This window comes from Tasmannia lanceolata, unplaced genomic scaffold (assembly GCF_043159265.1).
Source record: "Tasmannia lanceolata isolate RefF3 unplaced genomic scaffold, GAP_Taslan_0.1 ptg000012l, whole genome shotgun sequence".
In the NCBI taxonomy this organism is placed as follows: domain Eukaryota; kingdom Viridiplantae; phylum Streptophyta; class Magnoliopsida; order Canellales; family Winteraceae; genus Tasmannia; species Tasmannia lanceolata.
In genome coordinates this window covers 44,351,579-44,377,373 of record NW_027518689.1, presented here as the reverse complement: position 1 = coordinate 44,377,373, position 25,795 = coordinate 44,351,579, and the positions used below count along the sequence as shown (strand labels likewise).

Genomic DNA, 25,795 nt, shown 5'->3' with positions numbered 1-25,795 from the left:
AATGAGTTGAGGTTTTTCGGCCCTGACCCTGACTCAGGGTCAGGGCAGGTTAGGGCCGAGATAATGGGATCCAAGATTGGGCTAGGGTTTTGAAAAACCCGACCCTGTTGCTGCCCTAGTTTAGCATCTAGGGCGTGCTATTATAGCACATATGGGGAAGCGAAAAGGTTATTCCCACAACCTTAATTTAATAATGGCACCCAAACCCTATACTTTACACTTTTCTAAATAGCTTTTAAAATCCCATAACGCTCTCAAAAACCATTTTTAAAAGCGAGCGTAGAGTGCCATTATTGAAATTCGCACGCCCTAAACGCTAACCCCACGCCCTAAAACGAGAGAGGAGAGCAAGAGGAAGAAGAAGAAATCGTCCGATCAACCTTCGGACGATTCAACGGCAACGATCCCTTTGAGGATGTAAGTAAATTCCTTTCTGTATGTGCAAAACCCTAAATTTTGTTTTGTCTGGATCTGTTTTTGAAATTGTATAGAAGCTAGCATTTGCCTCTGATTCTTTGTATCTTTACTTGTCTGCAAAAAATTTAGCTCTGAATATGGATTTAATGTATTCTGAAGCAGTTTGTATAGTCCAGAATCTGCTTTGGATTCATGTATAGTAAGGAACTGTTCGTTTGTGAAAACACAAAGAACACCAAACGGGGACATAGGTTTTACGTGGTTCGGCTATGCCTACTCCAGGGTAATGAGAGATCTTTTAGACTTTCATTCATACTGAAAATACATACACCCATCAACAATATATAAAGAGAAGGAATACAATATCTTGCCAATATTCATTCCCAATCTAATCCCATAGAATCAGCCAATCATCCACAAATAGCAACATGGCAATCTTGCAAGAATGGTAAGGAGCTCCAACAGTAATATTCTTGCACGTATCCAACACTCCCCCTCAAGTTGGTGTGAAAATGTCAATTGAGCCCAACTTGGAAAGAGTCTGCTGAAGTCTTGACTTTGAAACTGCTTTTGTGAATATCTTCGCAAGTTGGTCTTCACTTCGAGTACAATGAGTGCTAATAATTTTCTCTTGAACCTTCTCTCGTACATAATGACAATCGACTTCTATGTGTTTGGTTCGTTCATGAAATACGGGATTAGCAGCAATATGAATGGCAGCACGATTATCACAAAACATCTTAATTGGTTTTTTTTGTAAAAAACCCATGTCTTGAAGAAGAGACTTTATCCAGACAATTTCACTGGCTCCAGCCGCCATAGGCCTATACTCAGCTTCAACACTGGATCTGGCAGCCACAGACTGCTTTTTACTTTTCCAAGTGACAAGATTACCACCTACCATCATACAATAGCCAGTTGTAGATCTTCTATCAATACTTCTAGCCCAATTTGCATCAGTATATCCCATAATATCTATATGAGAATTATTTTTCATCCAAATTCCTCTACCGGGAGAACCTTTTAAGTATCTTAGAATTCTTTCAACAGCTTCTAAATGATTTGTTCTAGGAGCATGCATATGTTGACTAACAGCACCCACAGCGTGACTTATGTCAGGACGAGTAATAGTAAGATATATCAATCTTCCTACCAGTCTTTGATATCTCCCAACATCTTCAAGTATTTTTCCATCAGAGGGATTCATCTTGTTATTTGTTTCAAGTGGAGTTTCACACAGTTTTGCTCCTAATTTTCCAGTTTCTTTTAGCAAGTCCAAAGCATACTTTCGTTGAGATAAGAAAATCCCCCTTTTTGAATATGCGACTTCAATCCCTAGAAAATATTTTAGTTTCCCTAGATCCTTGATATCAAATCTTTTATGAAAGTAAGCTTTTAAATTTGAAATTCCATCTTCATCATTTCCTGTAATAACAATATCATCGACATAAATCAATACTATAATTATCCCTTTCAAATTTCTTTTTGTAAACATGGAAGAATCAGCTCTACTTCTTTTAAATCCCGCCTTAAACAAAGCATCGCTCAACTTAGCAAACCAAGCCCGAGGAGACTGTTTTAAACCATATAGTGCCTTTTTTAATTTGCACACAATTCCATGCTTTCCTTCCATAGGATGTCCTGGAGGAAGATTCATATAAACATCTTCTTCTAGATCCCCATGCAGGAAGGTATTTTTTACATCCATTTGATAAAGATTCCATCCATGGTTAACCGCAATAGAGATAATGATTCTAACGGATCCCATTTTAGCCACTGGAGCAAAAGTTTCCTTATAATCAATCCCATAGGTTTGGGTAAACCCTTTTGCTACCAATCTTGCTTTGTATCGCTCAATAGAGTCATCGTTGTTGTGTTTAATCTTATAAATCCACTTACACCCGACGGGTTTTAACCCAACAGGCAATTGGATTATATCCCATGTATGATTTTTGTCCAATGCAAAAAGTTCTTCTTGCATAGCCTTCCTCCACACAGGTTGGGAATTAGCGTCATGAAAGAAGGTGGGTTCAACTTTATCAGAAATTTTTGAAAGAAAAGAAAAGTGTGAAGCAGATACGTTACAATAAGACAAATGATTTTGGATGGGATACAAACACGCATGATATGTAAAAAAATCTTTCACTTGGAGGAGGATGAAAGGTACGATCAGACCTGCGTAAGGGTGGAGAGTCAAGAGGGTGATCATCTTCAGGGGATCGGGCCACAGGTACTTCTTCTTGTTCATGGTCGCCTTGTCCTCCTTGATCTCAACTTTCCTCCTCCTTGATCTCCACTTTCCTCATCATCATTTACAGGTCTTTCTTGATCTTCTTGAGTTTGGACAACAATTTTCTTATTTTCACTATTTGTTATAGGAAACATCCCAGAATACTCCCCCTGAGTCCTTTTTCCAGGATTGTTTAAACTGTGTTCTTGGAAAAAGGACTCATCTTCATTAAATTTGACATCCCTAGAGATGTAAACTTTTTTATTTTTTGGATCATAACACTTGTATCCTTTTTTTGTAGAGGAATAACCTAAGAAAACACATTTAATGGCACGGGGATCCAATTTGTCTCTTAGGTGGGAATTATTATAAACAAAGCAAACAGATCCGAAAATACGTAAATGAGATAAATCAATTTTTCTACCTTTCAAAATTTCAAGGGGAGACTTATTTCCAAGAATCTTGCTTGAGAGCCTATTAATCAAATAACATGAAGTGAGAATGGCTTCAGACCAAAAACTTTTGGGGACATTCTTCTCAAACATAACCGATCGAGCGACCTCTAACAAGTGTCTGTTTTTTCTTTCAGACACACCATTCTGTTGAGGTGTGGAGATGCATGACGTTTGGTGAAGAATGCCCTGATCTATGAGGTATTCTGAAAATATTTTATTTTTATACTCAGTTCCGTTATCTGAACGTAAAATCTTGATATGAGCATTATATTGAGTTTTAACTTGGTTTGAAAACTCTTTAAATTTTTCGAAAACCTCACTTTTAAATTTCAGTAGAAAAATCCATGTCATTCTAGAGAAATCATCAATGAACAACACAAAATAGCGTAGTCCATTATATGACTCAATAGGGGTCGGTCCCCACACATCAGAATGAATCAAGTCAAAAGGGTTTTTAGCCTTATTTTCAGAGGACTGAAAAGGAAGTCTTGACTGCTTAGAGAAATGACACACATCACAATTATGAGAGACTATAGGTAAAGCAGGTTTCAAACAATGTAAGACCTTATCAGCAGGATGGCCAAGTCGAGAGTGCCAGGTCTTACTTAAGTCATCATTATTAGCCATCAAGGCTTTATTCTTCTGATCAAGGTAGTAGAGCCCTCGAGACATTCTTCCTTCACCAATCGTCTTCCCCGTGACCCGATCCTGAAATGAGACATTTGATGGGGAAAAAATTACATTACAATTCAAGTTGTGAGTAAGTTTATTGACAGATAAAAGATTTGAAGGAAATGAGGGCATAAAAAGGACATCGGAATTAGTAGTTTTTGAGAAAAAATTAGTTCTTCCTATTCCTTTAACTGGAACAAGAGACCCATTTGCGATTGAAACAGGGGGTTTTATTAGACACATCTTGATAAGTACTTAAGGAATTTTTATTTCCGGTCACATGGTCTGTAGCCCCAGAATCAATAATCCAACTATCATTATCAAATGAGACACTGGATTGGAGAGCACAAAGATTACCTGTTTCACGAGTAGTGTCCTGTGTGGAGAAAGAACTATTTTTTCCATATTGTTGAAGAAGTTGGGCTAGATGTTCAATAGTAATGTGAGTAGCAGAAGTCAGTGCATGAGCAGATGAGGATTCTCCAATTCTATTTTGATTGGGTCTTAGGTGAGGGTACTTCACCCAGCATCTATCGATAGTGTGCTTAGTTTTCCCACAATGATTACACCGTAGAGGGGGCCGAGTACCTTGACCTCTACTGGTTCCAACATTTTTTTCCTTTTCAGCCACATTATTTTTACCCCTTTTGTTTTGCTCATAGTTTGCCTTAGTCGAAACAAAGGCAGACTTTTCACTTGTTTCAAATTCAGACTTTGCTGCAACTGGCATAACCTTTTTTCACGTTTCTTCCCTCATTAAGGCGGCACACACATTAGACAAACTAGGCAATTCAGAAGAGAGAATAATTTGACTCCTAGCCTGCTCATATTCAAGCTTTAGAGCATGCAACAATTGATAAATTTTCTCTTGTTCAGCCCTCTTTTTTAATTCAGCAAGATCATTGGTAAGTGGGCAATAAACAGCTAGCTCATCCCACATGGGCTTCAATGTAGCTAAAAGTTCAGTTAAGGTCTTATTTTCTTGATTGACTTGAGAGATCTCTTGCTTTAGCTGAAATATTCTAGCAAAATTGTCTTGGTGCCCGTAAATCTCCTTAATGGCAGCCCACAGATCTTTAGCATTCTCCGAATGTGTGAATATTTCAGCTATAGCCGACTATAGAATTTAAGATCCAAGACATAACCAATTGGTCATTAGTTTGCCATTCAACAAAATTAGGATCGGTGATTTTAGGCATTTCCTTTTTTCCATTTATATAATCTATCTTTGATCTCCCACCGAGGGCCAAGGTGGCAGTTCGAGACGATGAAATGTAGTTTAACCCGTTGAGAGGGACATATGTAAGTCTTATCCCAGTATTGTGGTCAAACTCATGAACAGTGGCTTTACCCTTCGATTTATCACTAGCATCCATGGTTATAAATTAAAAAAATAAGGAGCGAAGGTACCAGTAGTGACGAGTCAAGAAAAGACACCCGCTACGAGCACCAAGGATCAACTGCCACCCGAGTAAGATGTCCTTAAGCAAGGCACAATGTCGATCAATCAGAGAAGCAGGCAGCTACACACACTTGGCTTGCAACCGGAGCCTTCGCTGTTATTTTATTTTATTTTCTTGCGGACATAGAACAGTACAAGTCGTCTCGTGTATTACATATGCTGGGAGCTCTCGGTGGAGGGTATGAATGGAAATCAGAGGGATGCGAATTGTTGAAATAAATTAATGAATGGAAGGGATAGCTTGTAATGATGGAGGAGTAGGTGGGAAATAAAATAATAACTTTTTGATGGATGTGAGAGGACGGTTAAGAAGAAAAAAAAATATCTTGCCTTGGTGAAAGAGATAAAGTAACTTGGGAAAGGTAATATTAATGAAAGCTTGTACAGATGGAAATAAAATAATGAATATATGATGGTTGTGAAAAAAAGAAGATAAAGTAACTGGAAATGGATAAATAACTTGCAAGCCCCTTTATTTTCACTTTACAACCCAGATCACTGAGTTGCTTGTCTCTGTAGAAGTTTGGTGCAAAAAAAAAGGAGAAAGATGAAGCTTAGAGATAATGAAAGATGGGTGCAACAGATGATGGTTTTGGTTGCAATGGCTACACGCAAAAAGACAGATGCGGTGATGGACAATAAGATCAAGCTATCTCTGGAAAGGGATGGATCATGCTTTGATACCATGAAACACAAAGAACACCAAACGGGGACACAGGTTTTACGTGGTTCGGCTATGCCTACTCCACGGTAATGAGAGATCTTTTAGTCTTTCATTCATACTGAAAATACATACACCCATCAACAATATATAAAGAGAAGGAATACAATATCTTGCCAATATTCATTCCCAATCTAATCCCATAGAATCAGCCAATCATCCACAAATAGCAACATGGCAATCTTGCAAGAATGGTAAGGAGCTCCAACGGTAATATTCTTGCACGTATCCAACAGTTTGGGATTATGGGAACCGATTATCACCCCAATCCAATTATTGGGGTGATAATCGGTTGCCATAATCCCAAATGAACAAGGCCTAAGTAGAATGCACTGCCTTAGAATGCAAATAATAAAATGTTAATGATTAGAAGAATAAAACAATAAATAATCTGTTTGGTTGCGTGGCATAGACTCAGAAAGTAGCGGAATAAGTCGTTAACAAGGAGGACACAAGCATTGGATTTGCATGGAATTACCTCGGAGAATAGTGGTAAGTAGTATTTGGTTGTGCATCATAGACTCGGTGAGTAGGAGGTGTCATTACCAATATAGAGAGAGAAGAGAGAGAGAGAGAGAAGAGAGAGGGAAAAGAGACAGAGACAAAATGCACCATTCTCAAGAAATTTTAAGCAAAGTTCCACCCTTTTGTGAATTTTGGCTTGGATGTTATGAGGGAGCACGAATGCCACATCAGCACACACCGGGGAGTCTCCATGAGTTCAATGCTTTATTTCCAACCAAACGGGGAATTTTGCTGACGTGGCACCCAAATGCCAAGCAAAATCCCTAACCCTCCTCAGCTTTTGTGCAACCAAACACAAATGATTTGCCAAAGCAAATCTGGCCAAGGCAAGAAAAAGATATACAGAAATCATTAATTGAGTGTTTACACTGTTGACAGTCGATGATTCTTTATGTTCTATAAAGTTAATAGTTCAGTTGAAATTAAATAACCAGACAGGAGCTCGGCATTTGAAATTATAAAGTTCAAAAATAGCTATAAAAGTATGAGCTACAATGCCTTTCAGCAAGATATTTCCAAAGTTGCTTGTATAAGGAAGTATTACCGTTCTCTGCGATTAAAATGTATAATTAGTTTCAAAGCCCTGGGAAAGTATTTTTTCTGAAAACAATGTGGATGGCATCAAGCTCGAGCATACCTTTCGTTGGATCTATATAAATTCCAAGTTCCACTGCTTCCCCACATATTGCATGCTCAGATACAGAAGGTAAGGATGTTGGTTCAGTTTCAATGATGTTAGGATGGTAATCACTTTAAGTTAGATTTAAAATTAGCTACAAAAGGCATCACTACAAAATTACTGGAAAATTTTCTCTTGTCGAGAGATGTTTTTATTTCAGGCTTGACATTGCAACTAATCCAATAGGCTTTCCTCATACCTGTGTCACATTTCAATAAGTTTTTCTTCTATATGATTATTTTAAATACCTTAAGCGATTAAAGATAAACAAGATGTAGCTTCATGTATAATATGATATACACTGTCATGTATAAAGATTTAGGGGCCGTTTGGATACACGGATTTTAGAATCCAACTTTTTAGTTTGAAAACAGTGTAAAAGAGGGATCATGATCAAGCTAAAGTTGCTAGAGGAGAATAATGGAAAAGTGCTAGTGTGTTTGGTTGGGCATCAAACATGTGGAAAATGTAGGGGGTGTCATTACCAAAATAGATGGTAGAAGAGAGAGAAAGGGAGAGAAATGTAATGATTACACAAGACAAGACATATTCCACTCTTCTCCTTTCTAAAATCCACCAAAATGGAGGTTTTACATTGGAAGATTTGTAGAGGGGACAATTCTGCCACATAGGCGCCACCTAGGAAAAAAGCTAATGATGATGTCTCCTCAATCAGATGGAATTTGAGCTCAAATTCGACAACCAAACAACATTTGGCATTCCATATCCAGGAATATGCCCAGCCGTCTTCCACTTTTTTTGCAACCAAACAGGGCCATAGGCTTTCCCATATCTTTTTTCTTTGAATAATATGGCTTTCTTGAGGCTTTCCTCATATCTGTGCCATATTTCACTAAGTTTTTTTTTCTGAAAAATTATTTCGAGGGATTTGCTAGGTAAATTTGTGGAAAGCCATTTTGCAGCTCACTTTGGCAGGCGAGAACAGCCACACAGGCTTAAATTTTAGCAGATTTTTTCTTATTCATTTAATTCAGCTGAGGTGGCTTTCCTCCTACAAAAGTTAGATGCGGAATTGCTTTCCTCAAAATTGCCTAGCAAATCCCTTATTTTAAAAACCTTTTAAGTGATTAAAGATTGTTACGTGAGAGATAGAGGAAAAGGAGAATAGTGAGTTGGGAAGACTCCCCCTCGCTTATGTATTTATATAAAGAGAGAAATATAGCATATACATACACTAACACTCCCCCTCAAGCTGGAATTTATATGTCAAACATTCCTAGCTTGCTACAAACACTCAATTTGGCTTTGTTCAATGGCTTGGTCAACATATCCGCTAATTGGTCTGCCGATCTAGTGAACACTGTGCTTATCTCTCCTTTCTGAATCCTATGCTGGATGAAGTGGCAATCAACTTCGATATGTTTAGTTCTCCCATGAAAGACTGGATTTGTGGCAATGTGAATCGCAGCCTTATTGTCATAATATAATTGTGAAGGAGATGATAGGGAAAAACCAATCTCTGACAAGAGGGAGCGTAACCAAATAAGCTTTCACTTGTGTGGGCCATAGCTCTATATTCCGCCTCTGCACTAGATTTGGAGATAACATCCAGTTTCTTACTTCGCCATGACACAAGGTTACCTCCCACAAATGTGCAATATCCTGTGGTAGATCTCCTGTCAGCTGGAGATCCTGCCCAATCTGCATTTGTGTACCCTTCTATCTTCTGATGTCCATGTTTCTTGAATATCAACTCTCTACCTGGAACACCTTTCAAGTACCGAAGAATCTGAAGAACTGCTGCCCAGTGTGAAGTACGAGGTGAACTCATATGTTGACTAACAACACCAACATCAAAGGAGATATCTGGGCGTGTGACTGTAAGGTAGATAAGTTTACCAACCAGTCTCTTGTATCTGCCTGGGTCATCTAACAAGTCTCCCTCTTCAGGTAGTAACCTCACATTTGGGTCCATGGGAACTGAGACAGGTTTCACTCAAAGATAACATGTCTCCTCAAATAAGTCTAAGACATATTTCCTTTGTGAGAGGGAAATCCCCTTAGTAGAATATGCAACTTCAATGCCCAAGAAGGCCCAAGGTTGTGGACAAAACACACACAACCAAAGACCCTAGGAGTGAGAGAAAACGGCTCATGATGAGGCCGTAAAGTGAAAAAGGGGGATAAACCGCCTAGAACTGAGGAAGGAAGCCGATTGGCAAGATAGTTTGCAGTGAGAAATGCATCACCCCAATAAGACTTGGGAACCCGCATTTGGAGGAGAAGAGTGCGAGCTCCATCCAGTAAGGATCGCATTTTCCTTTCGGCAACACCATTCTGTTGAGAGGTGTGAGCACAAGAAGATTGATGAAGGATACCACGAGTGGAAAGGAACTCATCAAAACCATTGGATTTTGAGAAACATTCCTTGGCATTATCAGTGCAAAGGCATTTAAGAGTACAATTAAATTGGTTAGTAACTTCTGCATGAAAAGTACGAAAAACGAAGAAAACTTATGAACGGTCCTTAAGTAAACCCAACTCATACGTGAATAATCATCAATAAATATGACAAAATAGCGATGTCAAAAAACATAGGTAGTTCGCGCTGGACCCCATACATCTAAATGCACTAAATCAAAAGGGTGCGAGGCCTGACTAACAGGCCTAGAAGGGAAGGGCACCCTATGGTGTTTCCCAAGTTCACAGGCCTCGCACTGAAAAGACTAAACATGTGAAGGAATGTAATGACCACACTTTTTAATTTCCCTTTATTATTATTACTAATCTTAATAATAATATTAATTACTAATATTGATAATTATATCTTTTTAAAATTCGTGTGAACTTTTTTACCGTCGGATACTATAAATAGTAAATTTCGTTTTTACTATAAATAGTAAATTCTGATTTTTACTATATATAGTAAATTCCGTTTTTACTATATATAGTAAGTTCGTTTTTACTATAAATAGTAAAATGCGTTTTTACTAGAAATAGTCAGTGGGTCCCACATGTTTTAAATAACTTTAATTAATCTTAGATTGATAACTACACCCTTTTACAATAGTTTAAACAAACAAGGACTCTTGCTTTATTAGAAGTAGACTATGATTAGGAAACCCAACATGTGGGTTTATAAAAACAACCTACCATGGGTTTTCTAAACCCATGGACACCCCATTCTCCCCAAAAACAATTTGGAGAGAGACCGTGAGAAAGAGAGAAGAAGAAGAAGAAGAGGTTCAATCTTCGGTTTGATTTCATCTTCGAGTAAGTTTCCGAAAAACCCTTTTTTTCATATTTTTCCTTGTTCGACTTGTGTTTGTTTGCTTTTCTTTGTTCTTGATTTTTTAGAACAAGGGTTTTAGTGGTGTTTCTTGATTGATCATGATTCTTTTGGATCAAGAAAAGAGTTTTCAATTTTCTTTTAGGGTTTTTAATGTAGAAATCCTATTTTTCTTATATAAATTATTGTTGGGTATGATCTAATATGTTGGAGAGTTTGTTTTTTGTTACTTTAATCCATGCATGTCATGTTTGTGAAGATTTGTCACTGTTTTTAATAAAAAACAGTAGTTTTATGGGCTATTTTGAGTAGATTTTTCTACAAATATATTATATACCTTATATAAGTAGTCTTATATGATGTTTATGATATGTATGAGATGTGAATAAGCCCAAAAGTGCTGATTCACAAGAAAATCAGCAAGAACAAATGGTTTTATGGGCTGTTTTGTGTTAACTTTTCTAGATACTTGTTATATAATTTATATATATTATTGTTCATGAAACATATGGTATATATATACAATTTATAAGCCTTAGAGTGCTGTTTTTAACTAAAAATCAGCACCTAAAAGGGGTGGATATTTGTTTTAATCATGGTTTTCGAAAAATCAGATTTATGTGTATTAAATCTATATGCTATATCAACTACTTCATTAAAAATCAGCACTATACGTGTGTTTTGATGCAATATACCAATTGGTTTTAAGGACAACAGCCCTTCATATGTTTTTAGATGATAATAGAGCATGAATTTTAGGGAAAAACATCGCTTGTGATGTGTTTAATGTAATGCATTTACCGTTTTTATAAAAACGGCCCTATATAGATATGTTTCAGATTTTTAACATGATTTCTTAAAAATCAGCCCTTTATATGTGATATATATATAGTGTATAATTATTTATAATAAGAATATTGTATTTATACATGACAATGAATCATATCAAGATTATTTTTGTTAGAAATAAACCTTATGTGTCACATGATGAATTTCATGTTTTATCTTTAGAAAAATCATTACCCATGATTTATAAATTTAAAGTTTTGATGAGCGTGATAGGGAAAAAGATATAAATATGATATAATTTAGAAAGGCATCTTTTAAGGTAAAAGGTTATACTTAGATTTAAGTGTTAGGAATAGTTTAGAAGTAGATTTATCAACTAAAAACAAAAAGGTTGAGACGAACGGATTAAAATAAAGAGAAACTTTTAGCCTTGACCAATCTAATTGACACCTTGACATATAATATCTAAAGGTTCACTTCGTGATTGATACATAGAGCTTTTCATCCCAAGTCACCCTCGAAAATTCAAGGCAAGTGATAGTGGCTTTCATGGTAACAGTTACATAAATGGTCTTGTTATTATGATTGCATTTCGTATGATTAGATTCTTTTCTAAATGGCTAAACTGGATAGCAAGCTTTGTTTTGATAAATTGTTGAAAATATGGTAGTACACTAACCCTGCAGGGGAAAGTAAAAGAAAAACCCCTCATGACAGAGAGGGAAAGAGGTACGTATAAAAAGCATGCATTCACATATAGGATACTATGGGAGGGAGGCCCATGGGAGACCCCCTTGGAGCCAACCTTGGGCGAGATGCCAAAAGCCACCTCTAGGAGAGCGTACGACATTGGGCTGGCAATGCATTGAGGTGGACCTGGTAGACAGGATGACCGACGAAATCCTACTTAGGTTACACCCAAATATGAGTGGGGGCCTAGATGGTCAAGATCAACTGCAGCATATAAATGCCATGAAATGAGAAATAACGGAAAACGAAAATGAATGAAAGGGGGGTTTGAAATGCTGTATGGTCTTGGGGTAGCCTCATGCATTTTTATTTTTGCATGCTTGCATCTTTGCATTTTAAGTTTCGTCCCTATTTCTAGTTCTAGTTCTTGTTCTGATTTTATCTTTATTTTAATGAATGGTTGTTTTGCTTGTGCTAACCCTCTAAATTGTAAGAAATAATTTCATAATGCAATCTCATTTAGTGGCTCTTACTTTGCGAGCCATTAGGGGATCTTGTTCAGCTTGTTGCTGACTCTGTCACCACCCACAGGTTCTCTAGGTGTTAGCGATGGAGCTTGTGTCGCGCAAAAATACACACTATAAATGTCACGGGATTGGGAGCTGGTTAGAGTGCCGAGCTATATTCAGTTATGGTGTTTTAATTTGAGTTGCAGTTCAACTTTATTTTAAATTTAATGGTATTTTTAGTATTGGGTTTTAATATTGTAATGGACCATAAATTTCATAATGGTATAAGATTTGTTCATTTATTTGGTGAATTTTTCTCATAGGGTAAAATTGGTTAGTCAGCTTGTTTCCCTTTTTGGGGTAGCGATTCGGGTTTTGGGCTTTGGCAAAAAAAAAAAAAAAAACTATGTTTAAAAATTTGCCCAAATCCGGGTCGTTATAAGGAACGATAGATGTCCACCGCAAACGATCAAGGCTGGGATGACCAAGACGGCAGTGCCACTGATATGAGTCACTGGAGCTGTGTAAAATGGCACGGGGAGGGTCGCAGTCCAGACGATAAAGCCCATCGATCTCACCGCCCGAGCCAATCGTCCTCCCCGTCAAGAGATCCTGAAACAAACAATAAGAGGGATAAAATGAGACAGAATAGTTGAGAGTTTTAGTAAGCTGACTAATAGAAAGTAAACTAAAAGGTGACTTGAGCACACACAAGACAGAGGAAAATGTTAGACCTGCATGAGGGAAAATATTTCCAACACCAGAGATAAGAGTGGAGCTTCCATCACCAAGTGTGATTGACTAAGAATGAAGGGGACGAAAGGAACTAAGTGAGGAAGAAGTACCTGTCATATGATTGGAGGCTTCAGAATCAATGATCCATGAGCTAGAGCTAGTAAGAAGAGATGTAGGGGAGCTACCTGGCTGAGCGAAACTCGCAGTCGGGGGGTGGCTGGTAAACCTGAGACGTTGTAACTCATCATAGTCGGCACGAGACATAAAGACTCCATCAGCAGGAGGCGCAGGGCTGGGCTGAGATGAAGGGGTGAAGGGATCTGAAGACTCTGGTGCTAAAAGGTGTGCTGAACGGCCAAAACGTGGCTTAGAGGAGGGATGAAGCTCAGGGCGCAGAGCATAGCAAGTCTCCAGATAGTGTCCCTCGTGACGACAATGGGAGCAGTACGGACGTGGGCGGCCATCACGGCCCACAAGAAGATCACGTCCACCACCATGATCAGACTCATGGCCACGGCCAAAGGTGCCCCCACCACGTGTAGCATGATCACCTACACCATAGACGGCAGTCGCATTACTTTTGACAGAAGGAGCCGGCACAGAGTCACCAAGAAGACACTACTGGGCACGCAAGTACACCTGAAGAGAGGGCATAGTGCCAGACCTAAATATCTGTTGACGAAGGTGCATGAACTCAGGACCCAAAGTCTCTAGAAACTGAACGACACGTAGCTGATCACGCTGCTGAGCTGCCGTAGTCAAATCAGTGGTAAGGGGCATAAGAGCATCTAACTGTTGGCAATGGGAAACAAACTGGCTATAGTAGGTGGAGACAGGGGTATCACCGCAACGAAGGTTCATCCACTGAGAATAGGTGGCACAGATCCGTGCGAAGTCGCTCACCCCGGAAAAGGTAATAGCGGTATGATCCCAGACTTGGCGAGATGTCGGAAGATGTATCATGGTCCCAGCAATCTGAGGGGACATACTCTGCCAGAGGAGAGTACGAATAAGGGCATCATCCTGCTCCCACTTCTCATAAGTGGGATCAGTGGAAGGAGGGGGGATCACGACGAATAATAGATACCTTCACCCTAAGCAACCAGATAGGTCTCCACAACCACTTTCCAATTCAGGTAATTGGAACCATCAAGCCTGAGTGTGGTCATTAGAGGGAAGAAACCATCTACCGAAGAAGACGAGGGTATATAAGAGGAAGAGGATGAGCGAGTCGTGGGAACAGGGGCCATAGAAGGCTACCCGAGAGAGGGATCCACAATAACCGTGGGGGGGTTTCCATAAATAAAGAATCGAAAAAAGAGAGAGTCTACTGACGAAAAAGGAACGACTCTGAGACTGGAGATCGGAGAGATCAACAATGGAGATCGTCGCACCGAGAAGAGACAAATGAGGAATAGGGCATGAGAGAGAGCCTCGATGGCATGAAGAAGACAAATGAATATAGATATATGAGGTCGGAGCCGCTAAAAGAAGAGGGAAGGAGATAGAAAAGATTTAAGCCATGAGACAGGGGAAGAAAAGGGAAATTAAGGTCTGTAAGAAAAACAGGGAAAAGAGAGTTGTAATGGTTGTGAGATAGATAGAAAAGAGTAGAGAGAGAGAAGGAACAATTTTGGAGGTAGGAGGGAGGGTGTATACGGAGGGAGTCGTGGGGGTGGAGAAGCAAAGGGGAAGGGGTTGGTGGGGAGGGAGAAGCAGAGGGGAGGTCTCGGTTGGGGAGCGAGGGTGTCGTATGGGAGGGGAAAAATAGGGGGGGTTCCTTACGGGGTCGGGTGAGGGGGGAGAGCCGTACGTGGCGTGGGGGCGGGGGCAAATAGTGGGGGGCTTGCCGTATGGGGTGAGCGGGGTGTCGTACGGGGTCAGGTGAAGGGGGGAGGGAGAGGGGTATACGGGTGGGAGGTGTAAGGTTACAGTCATGGTTTTAAATTTCGGTTTCGGTACCGGTTTCAGACTCTACCGAAATTGAAAATTTGAAATTTTGGCCGAAATCTGGCGAAATAATAAAAACATTATTTTATTCAATACCAAATTTCGGTCGAAATTTCGGATTTCGGAAATTTCTGGGTGAAATTTCGGGATTTCGGACGAAATTTCGGCTGAAATTCCGAAATTTATGACGAAATAAAATACCATTTCGGGTATGTGACATTTCAGTGTCGGTCCCGACCGAAACCCAAAATTTTGGATTTCGGTCGAAATTTAAAACCATGGTTACGGTAGGTGGGGAGGTGTATACAGGTAGGTGGGGAGTCGTAAGGTTACGGTAGGGGGTTGGGGTGGTAGATGGATTTGGCTTTGGGTGGAGGTTGGAGGAGATGGAGAAGATGGAGGCTGGGGTTTGTCCCTAGGGATCGGAAACCCTAGGGCTCTGATACCATGTTACGGTGAGAGATAGAGGAAAAGGAGAATAGTGAGTTGGGAAGACTCCCCCCTCACTTATGTATTTATATAGAGAGAGAAATATACATATGACCAATATTCCCTTAGGCATATACATACACTAACAAAGATAAACAAGATGTGTCTACGTGTGTAATATGATATAGATAGTCATGTATAAAGATTTGGAGTTGAGCAAAAACTTAATGAGAATATGACAATTCATGCAATTTAAAGTCCGTTGCACATTTGCTGCATTCGCATTAAGCAGGTGAAGGCATAGACGATCAACACTTGTAACCTGTTTCTTATGAATAGAACAAACAACTAAACACCTAGTTAAGACTTAAGAGTGATTATAGACCACAATACAAAGTGGTCTATAATTAGTCCCACTCTACAAAGTGGGGTGGGGACACCCTACGTCATCAAAAAAAAAAAGATACTTAGAACAGACGTATACCTTCAAAAGCATGCCACATTGTACTTTGACTGCCAAAAACATATAGAGATTTAAAAAAAACAGTTTTGAATGTTTTGATTGATAGGCAGCCAAAATGAATTCGGTGAATGAAAAACAAGCTGCAGGAGAAGAAAAAAATACTATTAGTAATTTTCTATTTACATAAGCTAGTTGACACAAGAATGGAGGATGGAAGAATCAATTGGTATTGATTCCATGAACAGGTAAAAGAATCATTAGTAATTCCAGATAAGACAATTATATTTAAATATGCTTGCTACATGAGTAAAACTACGCATTGTAGGTTTTTGCATAAGTTCCTTGTTTTTTTTTTCTGTTTATTAGCAGACAAATCTGATATTTTTGAAAATTATATGTAATCAATCGGTGGAATAGACAGGGTTGGTTTTATAACCTTTGTTACTCTTGGGAGTAGCAGATTTAAGTTCCAGAATCTAATTTTGATTCCTGTAGTTGGGGTCGGCACACCCACATTAGGGTATATTAATGTAGGTGTGCCGACAGTGAAGTAATTACTCACAGCTGAAGTAATTCCCAAACTAGTAAACAGTCATGGTAGTATTTTATTGCCTTGACTAGTGAAGTAATTACTCAGCTGTGATCTAACAACAGGATACAATGAATATAATATTGGAATAATAGTTTGTTTAGGGTTTTAGGTTTTGGGGAGGAATATAAGAACAAATATTAGTTAACGAAGAGCTAAAAAGAAGAGTTATCATTTACAAGAACAACAACAATAATAGTAATAATAATAATAATAATAATAATAATAAGAGTTAAAAATAAAAGAGGTAAACAAAGTATTCAATAATAAAACAGAATGTCATACTTGATACAATATAAATGTATGTCGACACACCCACATTAGGTCTGACACTTCTACCAGTACATTTGTTAGTGTCAAAAGGAGTGTCGGCACATGTTGACACTTGAAGTACATTTATGAGTGTTGAAAGGAGTGTCGCCGCATGTCGACACTCATGTCAGACATGACACGTTTGTCTGTAATAAATTCAAAGTGTCGGCTAAATCATTGGGCAAAACTCTATGACCACAGTTCAAAACCCAAATGTTTTTTCCTCTTTCCCTTTTTGAATGTTCGTGGTACTTTATTGAGCGTCAAAGAAGTGAGCATGACAAGATTTCGTTCAACACCTTCTCTTGCCACCGTATATTGCACCTCTAATATATATGCTTGATTCAAATGATTTTTTCTCTTAAATTACTGTTCATATGTGATATTTTTCTAATCTTATTTGCAAAGACACATTCTAACCTATCATAACTTTGTGCGCAGGTATGTATTGCACCATTTGTGATGGATAGTCAGATTCAAGAACCTTTTGAGAACCAGAAAATGCTTCCACCACCAAAGAGGCACTTTCCAAGTCGTGAAGCCCTTCTTGAGCATGTCCGCAGTTTTTCCAAGACGCAGGGATATATAGCAACTATTCATAACTCAAGAAAGGATTTTAATGTTATCCTTGGCTGTGATAGAGGAGGTAGAAGGGGGACATCTTCTTACCTTTTAGGTTGTCCCTTTGAAATTGAAGGTAGAAGGATGCCTGATTGTTCATGGGTACTCAAGGTACATAATGGAGAACACAATCATGAAGCTTCAGAGGACATCTCTGCACACCCATATAGTCGCCGTTTCTCAGATGAAGAGATCTTAAAAGTTAGAGAGATGACTAATGCCGGTATACGACCTCGTCAAATACTTGCTGCTCTTAAAAATGATAATCCCTATCTTCTGGCAATACCAAGGGATGTTTACAACTTGAAAGCCAAGATTCGTAAGGAATGCCTATTAGGTCATGCAGAAATGGTAATCCTGATCTTTTGCCAGCCAATGCATTTCGAATAAATACATACACCTAATTGCAATACTTCTTTTCCTGTAATTATTGACTTTGCTTAATTACGCAAATAATAAGTGGTGTTTTCTACTTTTATCACTAATTTTTGAGAAATAGAAGCCCTGCATACATAATTGTCAGTCAAACCAGAACTGTGCTTTACTTCTTAGCATATTGATCTACCTAGCTACTATTCATTGTTACTAAATTAAATTGGCCACAGTTTCTCTAGACTGCATCACTAATCCACCAGTTTTAGATTTTGTAAGTTAGCATGACTATTAAAAGCAGATTATGTGATGTACACAATTAAGAATTCCTTTCCTAAATTGCAATCTGAACTACAGAAATTCTGTTATCCTTTCTTGAATCAGCAAATGCAAATTCCAATGATCAAAGGCTATGAGTCTAAAATTTTAATGTACAAAAGGAGCATATTATTGAATCCAAAATCACAACCCAGAACTAATATTGGATTTTGCTAATCCTAAATTAAACAAAGTTAAAAGGATTTCATTTCCTCATTTCTCTTTCATACTCGACCAAGGCACGCTGCCCAAGATTCAAAGACACCAAGCCACGCATGTCGAGCTTGAAATCTACACCAGGATACAACAATCTAAGGCCAGGGCATGCCAAAAAAAAACGGCAATCTTTCCTCTGCCACAACCAAGGAGTTTGGAATACTATGCAAGTAAATTGAAGTCACTGTACTTCACTCAAAGATGAGGAAAAAAATCATTAATGATTGCCTCTGTTAAATGCCATGTTCCACACCCAATCAGGCAAACCAATCCCATCAATTTTGATACTAGCTGCTAACAGGATTTTGGATTTCTTTTCCACAGTTGTGACACAATCTCTTTTGCTTAATTTGATATGATCCTTATTTCTAGTGATCTCTGACTAGAAGAACAAGGTTGCCTCATACTGTGCATGCAGCCGTATCTTTAGTAGTAATTTGTGAACTAAAGAGGTGGCAACTGGTGCATTAGATTGTTGTGTGGGCTCTCTTTGACTGTTATATCGACTATCTTTTTAGTACGTGCAAAGAACTCAGAATTTTCTTTTAGTACTTGCATTAGTTGCCTTTTATGTGGACCGTCTTTGACTAAATGCAATGTAAAGACTTTCTAGAATGCATTAGTTGCTGGTGTTTCTGACAGAGCCTGAAGGCATCTTGATGCCATGGCTGCTGTATTTAGAAACTGTACTTTGAACAATTTTGAAATATAAGTTAGAATCCTTGTTGACTTGGGTTGTGGTGGTGGATGTGTTTTGACGTTATTACCTCCATGTATCCAAATTATTTTCTATTTATGCCTGCCGTGTTTCTTTTTTCTTCTTTAAGCAATTTAAAATTTTCATCTCATGTTAATCTTCGATTTCTATATACATTGATTTCTCAACATATAGTATTGTTTGAGTAGTGGAATTCACCGCTTGTACGTAAAATCTTTGAAACACTTACTGTATCAATTATGCTTCAGATTCAGACTGTGATATTACTAAACCTCTAGTGGAAAAAATAAACTGGGGAAGCAGAGCTGTGCTAAACGTATGTGATATATGCCATCCAGTTCTTGTTTATAGTTGTTTGCCTAATTGCTTGAACTCACTTCAGAAGGCCGTTTATCATTCAATTACATTGACTCAAGTGTTGTGATAATATGCGATGCTTTCGGATATGTTTAGCAAGGGTATACAATTGTGTTTCTGATCCCCTGTTTTTATCTGATCAAACAAGACTGTTACCTCCCTAAATAAGTTACAGCAGTGAACAATTATGAAACCATTTCAAGAGACGAAGCTCTGCAAGGGGCTGCTGTCGAAGAACCACCATTGGACTGAACTCCCTTTTTGTCGGTATATTTGTAGTGGTTTGCTGAACTGCTTGAACTCAGTTCACAGACCATTTGTCATTTAGTTGCATAGACAAGTATTCTAGATCAAGGAAGCAGGAATCTCTACTCAGAATGGGGAACCGCGATTCCCTAAAACGCGATTTGGAAAAGGAAATCTTCTCGATTCCCAATTTTTGAGAATCCCGTTTCGGAAACGTGGGAAACACGGTTCTCACTCTATGGAAACACAATTCCCACACTATGGAAAATGTGTATCCCACTCTATGGGAAGCACGTTTCCTATCTACCTTGTCTCTTGGTAGTCCTCGTCTCTTCTTGGTGGTCCTCTTCTCTTCCTCTTCTTAGTATTTATATGTAAAGTCATTTAAGTAAATGTCTTTACTATTTTTGGTTGTCCATTTACTTAAGATTTACATGTAAATAAGGGAATACCCCACATTTGAATCTGTTAAAAATAGTTTCAACACCCAAATGGATAAAAAGTCAACTTTCCAGTTCTAGTACAAAATTTGAAAAAAACGGGTCGGGTCAAAATCTTAACTTCCAAACAATGGGGTATTTTTCCAATTTTAAAAATTCATAAATCCTATCATGCCCAAACATTATTAAATCTCAAAAGTCTGGTATTAAAAATCTCATAATTTGGTTTCTAATTTTTTTTTTATCTCGTCAAGCATGGTTAACAGACTGGTCACCACAGGCATTTCAGCTAATAGTGATTTTCCTTTAAGTAAATGTTGGATCTTTTAATAAAAAGTGTTTTTTTAATATTTGGTTTACATAATTATTTCTTATATATTTTTTAGTATTTTTTATTTTTTTAATTTTTTTAAAAAAATTTATAACTATTAATGAAATTCTCCGGCCCTTCACGCTTCCCCGCCTCCCACCTTCCGGAGAGCCTTCGCTTTCCGCTCTGGCAACCTTGTTCTCGATCAGCGTTGCATGCATGTCTTGTGAATGAGTAAAAATGGTATCAAACATTGAAAACCACTCTTGTGTGCTTGTTTGGTGTTGGAAACCAAGGACTGCCAACATTTTTCAAGCTCTGCAAATGTACCATGTGAGTGCATAAGGGACTGCCTTCCATAGAGCTTGGCTGGTTTCTCAAAAGAACATCCACACCAACCGGAGAAGATTTTGCTAATTAATCTTTGAAGGAACCATACAAGACCAAAGCTGTTTATAATGGCCTGCCATAACCGTTTGGAGAATCAGCAATGAACCATTATGTGATCCAGCGCCTCCTCCTGCATAAGATTTATCTGCTTACAAAATGCATCTCCGCCTACATTTTCTTCTACAAATTTGGTAACTCGTAAATCTCCATGGTTTTGATCAAGTTATTTTTAGTCAAAATGACACTCATTTCACATGAGTTGCATTGCATGCCATTGTGAACGAGTCAAAATGGTATCAGAGATTGAAAAACCACTCTTGTCGGCCAGTTTGGTGTTGGAAACCAAGCACTGGCAACATTTTTCAAGCTCTGTTGAAGATTGTACCAAAAAAACTTGGATCAAACTTCAAGTGCGTCCACTAATTGAAGTATCATCAAAAAAGATTTGTGTTATACTCATTGTTTTGAAAATCTTACGATTTACGGTTCGATCTACGATTCGATCTACGATTCTTAGGCAAAACGATTTGAATCCCATGATTGAATCTTAATTTGTATGAATCTTACGATTTTTTATTGAATCTTACGATTTGATCGTAAATCGTACGATTCATACGATTTATGCGATTTATCCAAATTAAGTTTTGTATAAAAGAAAATATGTCTTCTTTCAAAAGACCTCATTTCCTTTCTACATTACAAGAAGCCTTTGAAATCTCTCTCATTGGAAGGAAGAAGACAGAGGAGGAGTAGGACTTTGAACGAATCAAACCAGTCGAGCACAAAGCATTTGTTGAGGGCATCACTCACATCGAGGTGGGATACTACCATAATAAGGACAACATCGATTCCTGTCTTTTATGATTGATATATTTGTCATTTGATGTTAGAGACTTTGAGAATTGATGTGATCTTGTGTCTTTTTTCAAAGATTATTAACCGAGATGCATGGGTTTGGATGAGAATTAGATAATTAGTATGTGTCAAGGTTGTCAGCAAACAATTCGTATTACGATATTGAGTGCTAATCATGGTAGTTTCTGTTTGAATTAATGAATTTCGATGAAAAATGAATAATTGGCTATTTTTATTCTTTAATTTATTTATAATTTTTTATTATACATATTTTTTTATATTTTTGAATGAATCTTACGATTTACGATACGATACGATTCGACCCCAATTACAATTTACGATTCGATTCCGATTTTCAAAACATTGGTTATACTTACTTTGTAAATGAAATAATTATTTATTGCAGTTATTATTGGATTTAAAAGATCAAAAGGGTTGCCTTTATTCCATAAGCGTCGTGTTGTTGAGATGTTTGCTGAAAATAGCTACAGCTGAGTACATTAATTCAGCGTAATTCTGCAGCAAAAAGAAAAATATCGACGATTTCTTGGGCCTTTTTTTAGGTGAAAGTTTGCTGAAATTACGTTCTTTGATATGTTTTTTTAGTCTTAAACTTTAAGACTTAAGAAAAAGGCGTACAAAATAAAAGTTTGCAAAACCATTTCAAAAAAAAAAAAAAGTTTGCAAAATTCAGGAAACAAGTTTCCTAAATTTGGGATAAAAGTTTCCGAAATCTAGGGAATACGTTTACAAAATGTGTTTCCGAAATATAGTTTATGCATTCCAGGAAACAGGTTTCCCACATAAAGTCAGTGACAAATTATTCTCGTCCCACGTAAAAAAGAACATGCTGCAGCTCTACTTAATTTACTCTTTTTTTCTTACTGTTTAAGGTGAAGATAAATGTTCATTCTGTAGCATATTATATGTGCTTTGTCCCTTTATCAGATAAATTAATGGTCTTCATGGAAGAAATTTGCCCTTGCATTTTTTCTGCTCTCGTAAGATAGATGCCTTGTGTTTAATCGTATAAGTTTGCAGGACCAAGAAATGGTTTGGGCTGCCATATGTTTTCCTTTGCTTCCTGGTTTGGGCAGGCATACGTTTTCCTTTGCTTCCGATGAACCTTTTAGTAGTTCTCATGAGATGATCATGGGTTGAATAAGTTTTACCTGACCTCTAATGCTGTCTAGATAAGATTATTTGGTAAGTCCAAGATCATCTTCATCTTGTAACTATTCAATGCTTTGGTAATTAGTGATCTGAAGACCACCGTTGGCTTATCGATCTGTCATGTGGGACATGTGCAAATCAGTACTATCCCACCCGTTGGCCACATTCAAATCAGTATCACTTTGATCATCCTAAGTAACCATCCGTTCTAGACTTTTACGGTTTTTCCTATTGAATGTAGGGTTATTACTAGCAGTAACTGCCCATTTTGAAGTTCAGAAAGGATCCTTGTATTGTTTGGCACTCTGCAGGCTGCCAGAATTGTGGAAGAGTCCCTCTGCCTATAATAATGGTAGGGTGGCCCAGTGCACGAGGCTCCCGCCATTGCGGGGTCTGGGGAGGGCTAGATGTACACAGCCTTACCCCTGCCTTGCAGAGGGGCTGTTTCCGTGACTCAAACCTGTGACCACCAGGTCACAATGGAGCAACCTTGCGTTTTCACGCCCCTCTGCTGAGAGGTGCACCATGTTGATAGGAATCGGCAAACACCTTCTTGTACACGTCCTCGAGGGCAGCATTCATGGCAATCATCACTAGTTTCTCCCGAGGGCATGGTATGGTCAGTAGTCGAGTGCCGCTTTCCCCAATGGAGCAACCTTACCGTTGCGCCAAGGCTCGCCCTCGCCTATAATAATGGTAAAGCCACAAAAATTACCCTGTGCTCCAAACCAGAACATGCCAGTTTGAAAAGAACCATATTTTTTTATTTATTTTTTGATAGATAAAAAGAACCATTTGTTAGATGCTTCTTTTGACTTGTTGCTCATACTACCTTGTTAATAAAATTCTCTATGCCATAGTGCTTTAGTGCTGTTGTGGTCACATTTCCTCACTGGTGTTACATTATTGTTAAGGGTGCGATAAAAGATGCTCATGAGACCGAGTCAGCAAGCTGGAGTTCGACAGATACTGATATTTTTATCGATCTAATGGTGGAAGAGGTGGAGAAAGGCAATAGCTACACAAAGACATTCTCGAAGAAGGCTTGGAAAGACATTCAAACAAAGTTTTATCAGAAGACTGGGTGTAACTATACTTTGCTTCAGTTTAGGAACGAGTTTCAAAAGTTGAGGAAAGAGTACTTGGAGTTTAAGAAGCTTCTTGAGGTGACAGGTTTTGCTTGGGACCCAATGATGAACTGTGTGATGGCAGAAGACTCAGTGTGGGATACATATATTCAGGTAACCTGTTACTTTTAAATTTGAGAATGGTGAACTTAGGACTTAATTTTCTTGAAGGTAACATGATTAATTGATTGATAATTCCAGGCAAACTCATATGCTGCTAAGTTTAGGAATGTTGGATGTTCTCATTGGGGAGACCTACAGCTGATATTTGGTGACACCAGTGGCACTGGGGAAATAGCCTTAGGACATGGTGAGGACACACTAGAATCTGAGGAAGAAGATGATCAAATTATAGACCTTGAAACCCAGAATGATGATCTGAATGTATTTACAACCCAGAGTGATGATGGTGGGGAATCTTTCCTACGTAGACGTGATAGGACACCCACAGCTCTCCGTAAGAGGAGTAAAAGGTCAGCATTCAGTGAACCGTGCAAGGCCCTCATAGAAGTCCCGAGAACTGGGATGGCTGTAGTGACTGGTGCATCTTCATCCACATCGCCCTCCTCGATTGTAGAGACCGATCCTCACTCTATTAGCAAATGCATGGAGGTATTGAATGCTATGGAAGGCGTGGGTCCGGATGAGTACGTGAAAGGGGTGAGGATGTTTCAAGAGCCAGGGTGGAGGGAGGCTTTCATGATGGTGCCACCTGAGAAGAGGATGTGGTTGCTGCAAAAACTGTCATGATGTTTGGCCTATATTGTCTTCATGCGCGTTTAGGAGCTCTGCTTGTATTGGGTTTGTTTGGTTGTACTTGTGGAACATGTTTTTGGGCTGTATGCTCATCTAGTGACTTGATTGTTAGTATGAATGTGTATCCCTTTAGACTATTGCTTGTTTAGTAGGCTTAGAAATTGTATTATTAATTTGTTTAATGTGTGTTGGTGAATGATTTTAATTGTGGATACCATTAAAAAATGATTTTAATTGTGGGGAAATGATATTTTCGACCCCTTTTTCTTCCCCGGGGCACCACCTTGTAGTGTAAAAAGAGTAGTCGTAAACAAGGTTTTAAATTTCGGACCAAAATTGATGAAATTTTGGAAAATTCGTTCTAAATTTTGGAAATTTCGGAGATTTTTTTGATAAAATATTAATTTTTTATTGCTTTTCAGAATTTCAGCCGAAATTACCTAAATTTTGGCCCAAAACACCGACATTTTGAGCTCCTTACCAAATTTCGGCCGAAATCGCAGTGAGGACCGAAATTACCCCCGAAACCGAAATTTAAAACTCCGGTCATAGGCCAGGGGAGGAAAAGGGGTGATTATATCACTTCCTTATTTGTGCTCTCTTACTGTTGAAAACTCTCATTGGTTGTTTAGCAATATTTGAATGAACTATTTGGCATTCATGCGACATATCAAATGGACTTAGGAAATCCATAAAGGTGCCCATAATGACGAAGAGATAAATTGGTTTTTCTTCACGATAATGCGTGAATACCATAATCATACCTCTATAACGAGGAAAGAGTAATGTAAGGACAAAAATAGAACTGGTCTAGAGTGGGTAAGGTAAGTGCTTACTAGACATTTAGATAGTATTATGATGCATGGCGAATGCAAAAATATGTTTTCCTATACTCTGTAATACTTTCTTTCAGCAAAAGGTTTCCCTCCAAGACTTGTAAAACTTCTATAGAGGAGTTACTTGCCATTTTTTTTTCTTACAATTTGAAAAAGAAAAAAGAAGAAGAAGACCACCAACAG

The 25,795-nt window shown here is 38.2% G+C and overlaps 1 protein-coding gene across 5 annotated transcripts; it reads left to right on the top strand.

Moving 5' to 3' along the window:
- The first annotated feature begins 253 nt into the window (after window positions 1-253).
- Window positions 254-24,958, top strand: LOC143888331 (uncharacterized). Of its 5 annotated transcripts, XM_077392705.1 has the most exons (6): window positions 254-417; window positions 3,237-3,300; window positions 12,482-12,579; window positions 17,319-17,849; window positions 23,808-24,134; window positions 24,222-24,958. In XM_077392705.1, the coding sequence occupies exons 3-6, from the start codon at window positions 12,535-12,537 to the stop codon at window positions 24,768-24,770; spliced, it is 1,452 nt and encodes a 483-aa protein (XP_077248820.1). In that variant the 5' UTR covers window positions 254-417; window positions 3,237-3,300; window positions 12,482-12,534; the 3' UTR covers window positions 24,771-24,958. The 5 variants fall into 5 exon arrangements, with proteins under 5 accessions (XP_077248820.1, XP_077248822.1, XP_077248824.1 ...); XM_077392707.1 differs by lacking the exon at window positions 3,237-3,300; XM_077392709.1 differs by lacking the exon at window positions 12,482-12,579 and having other exon boundaries at window positions 255-417.
- Window positions 24,959-25,795: the final 837 nt, after the last annotated feature.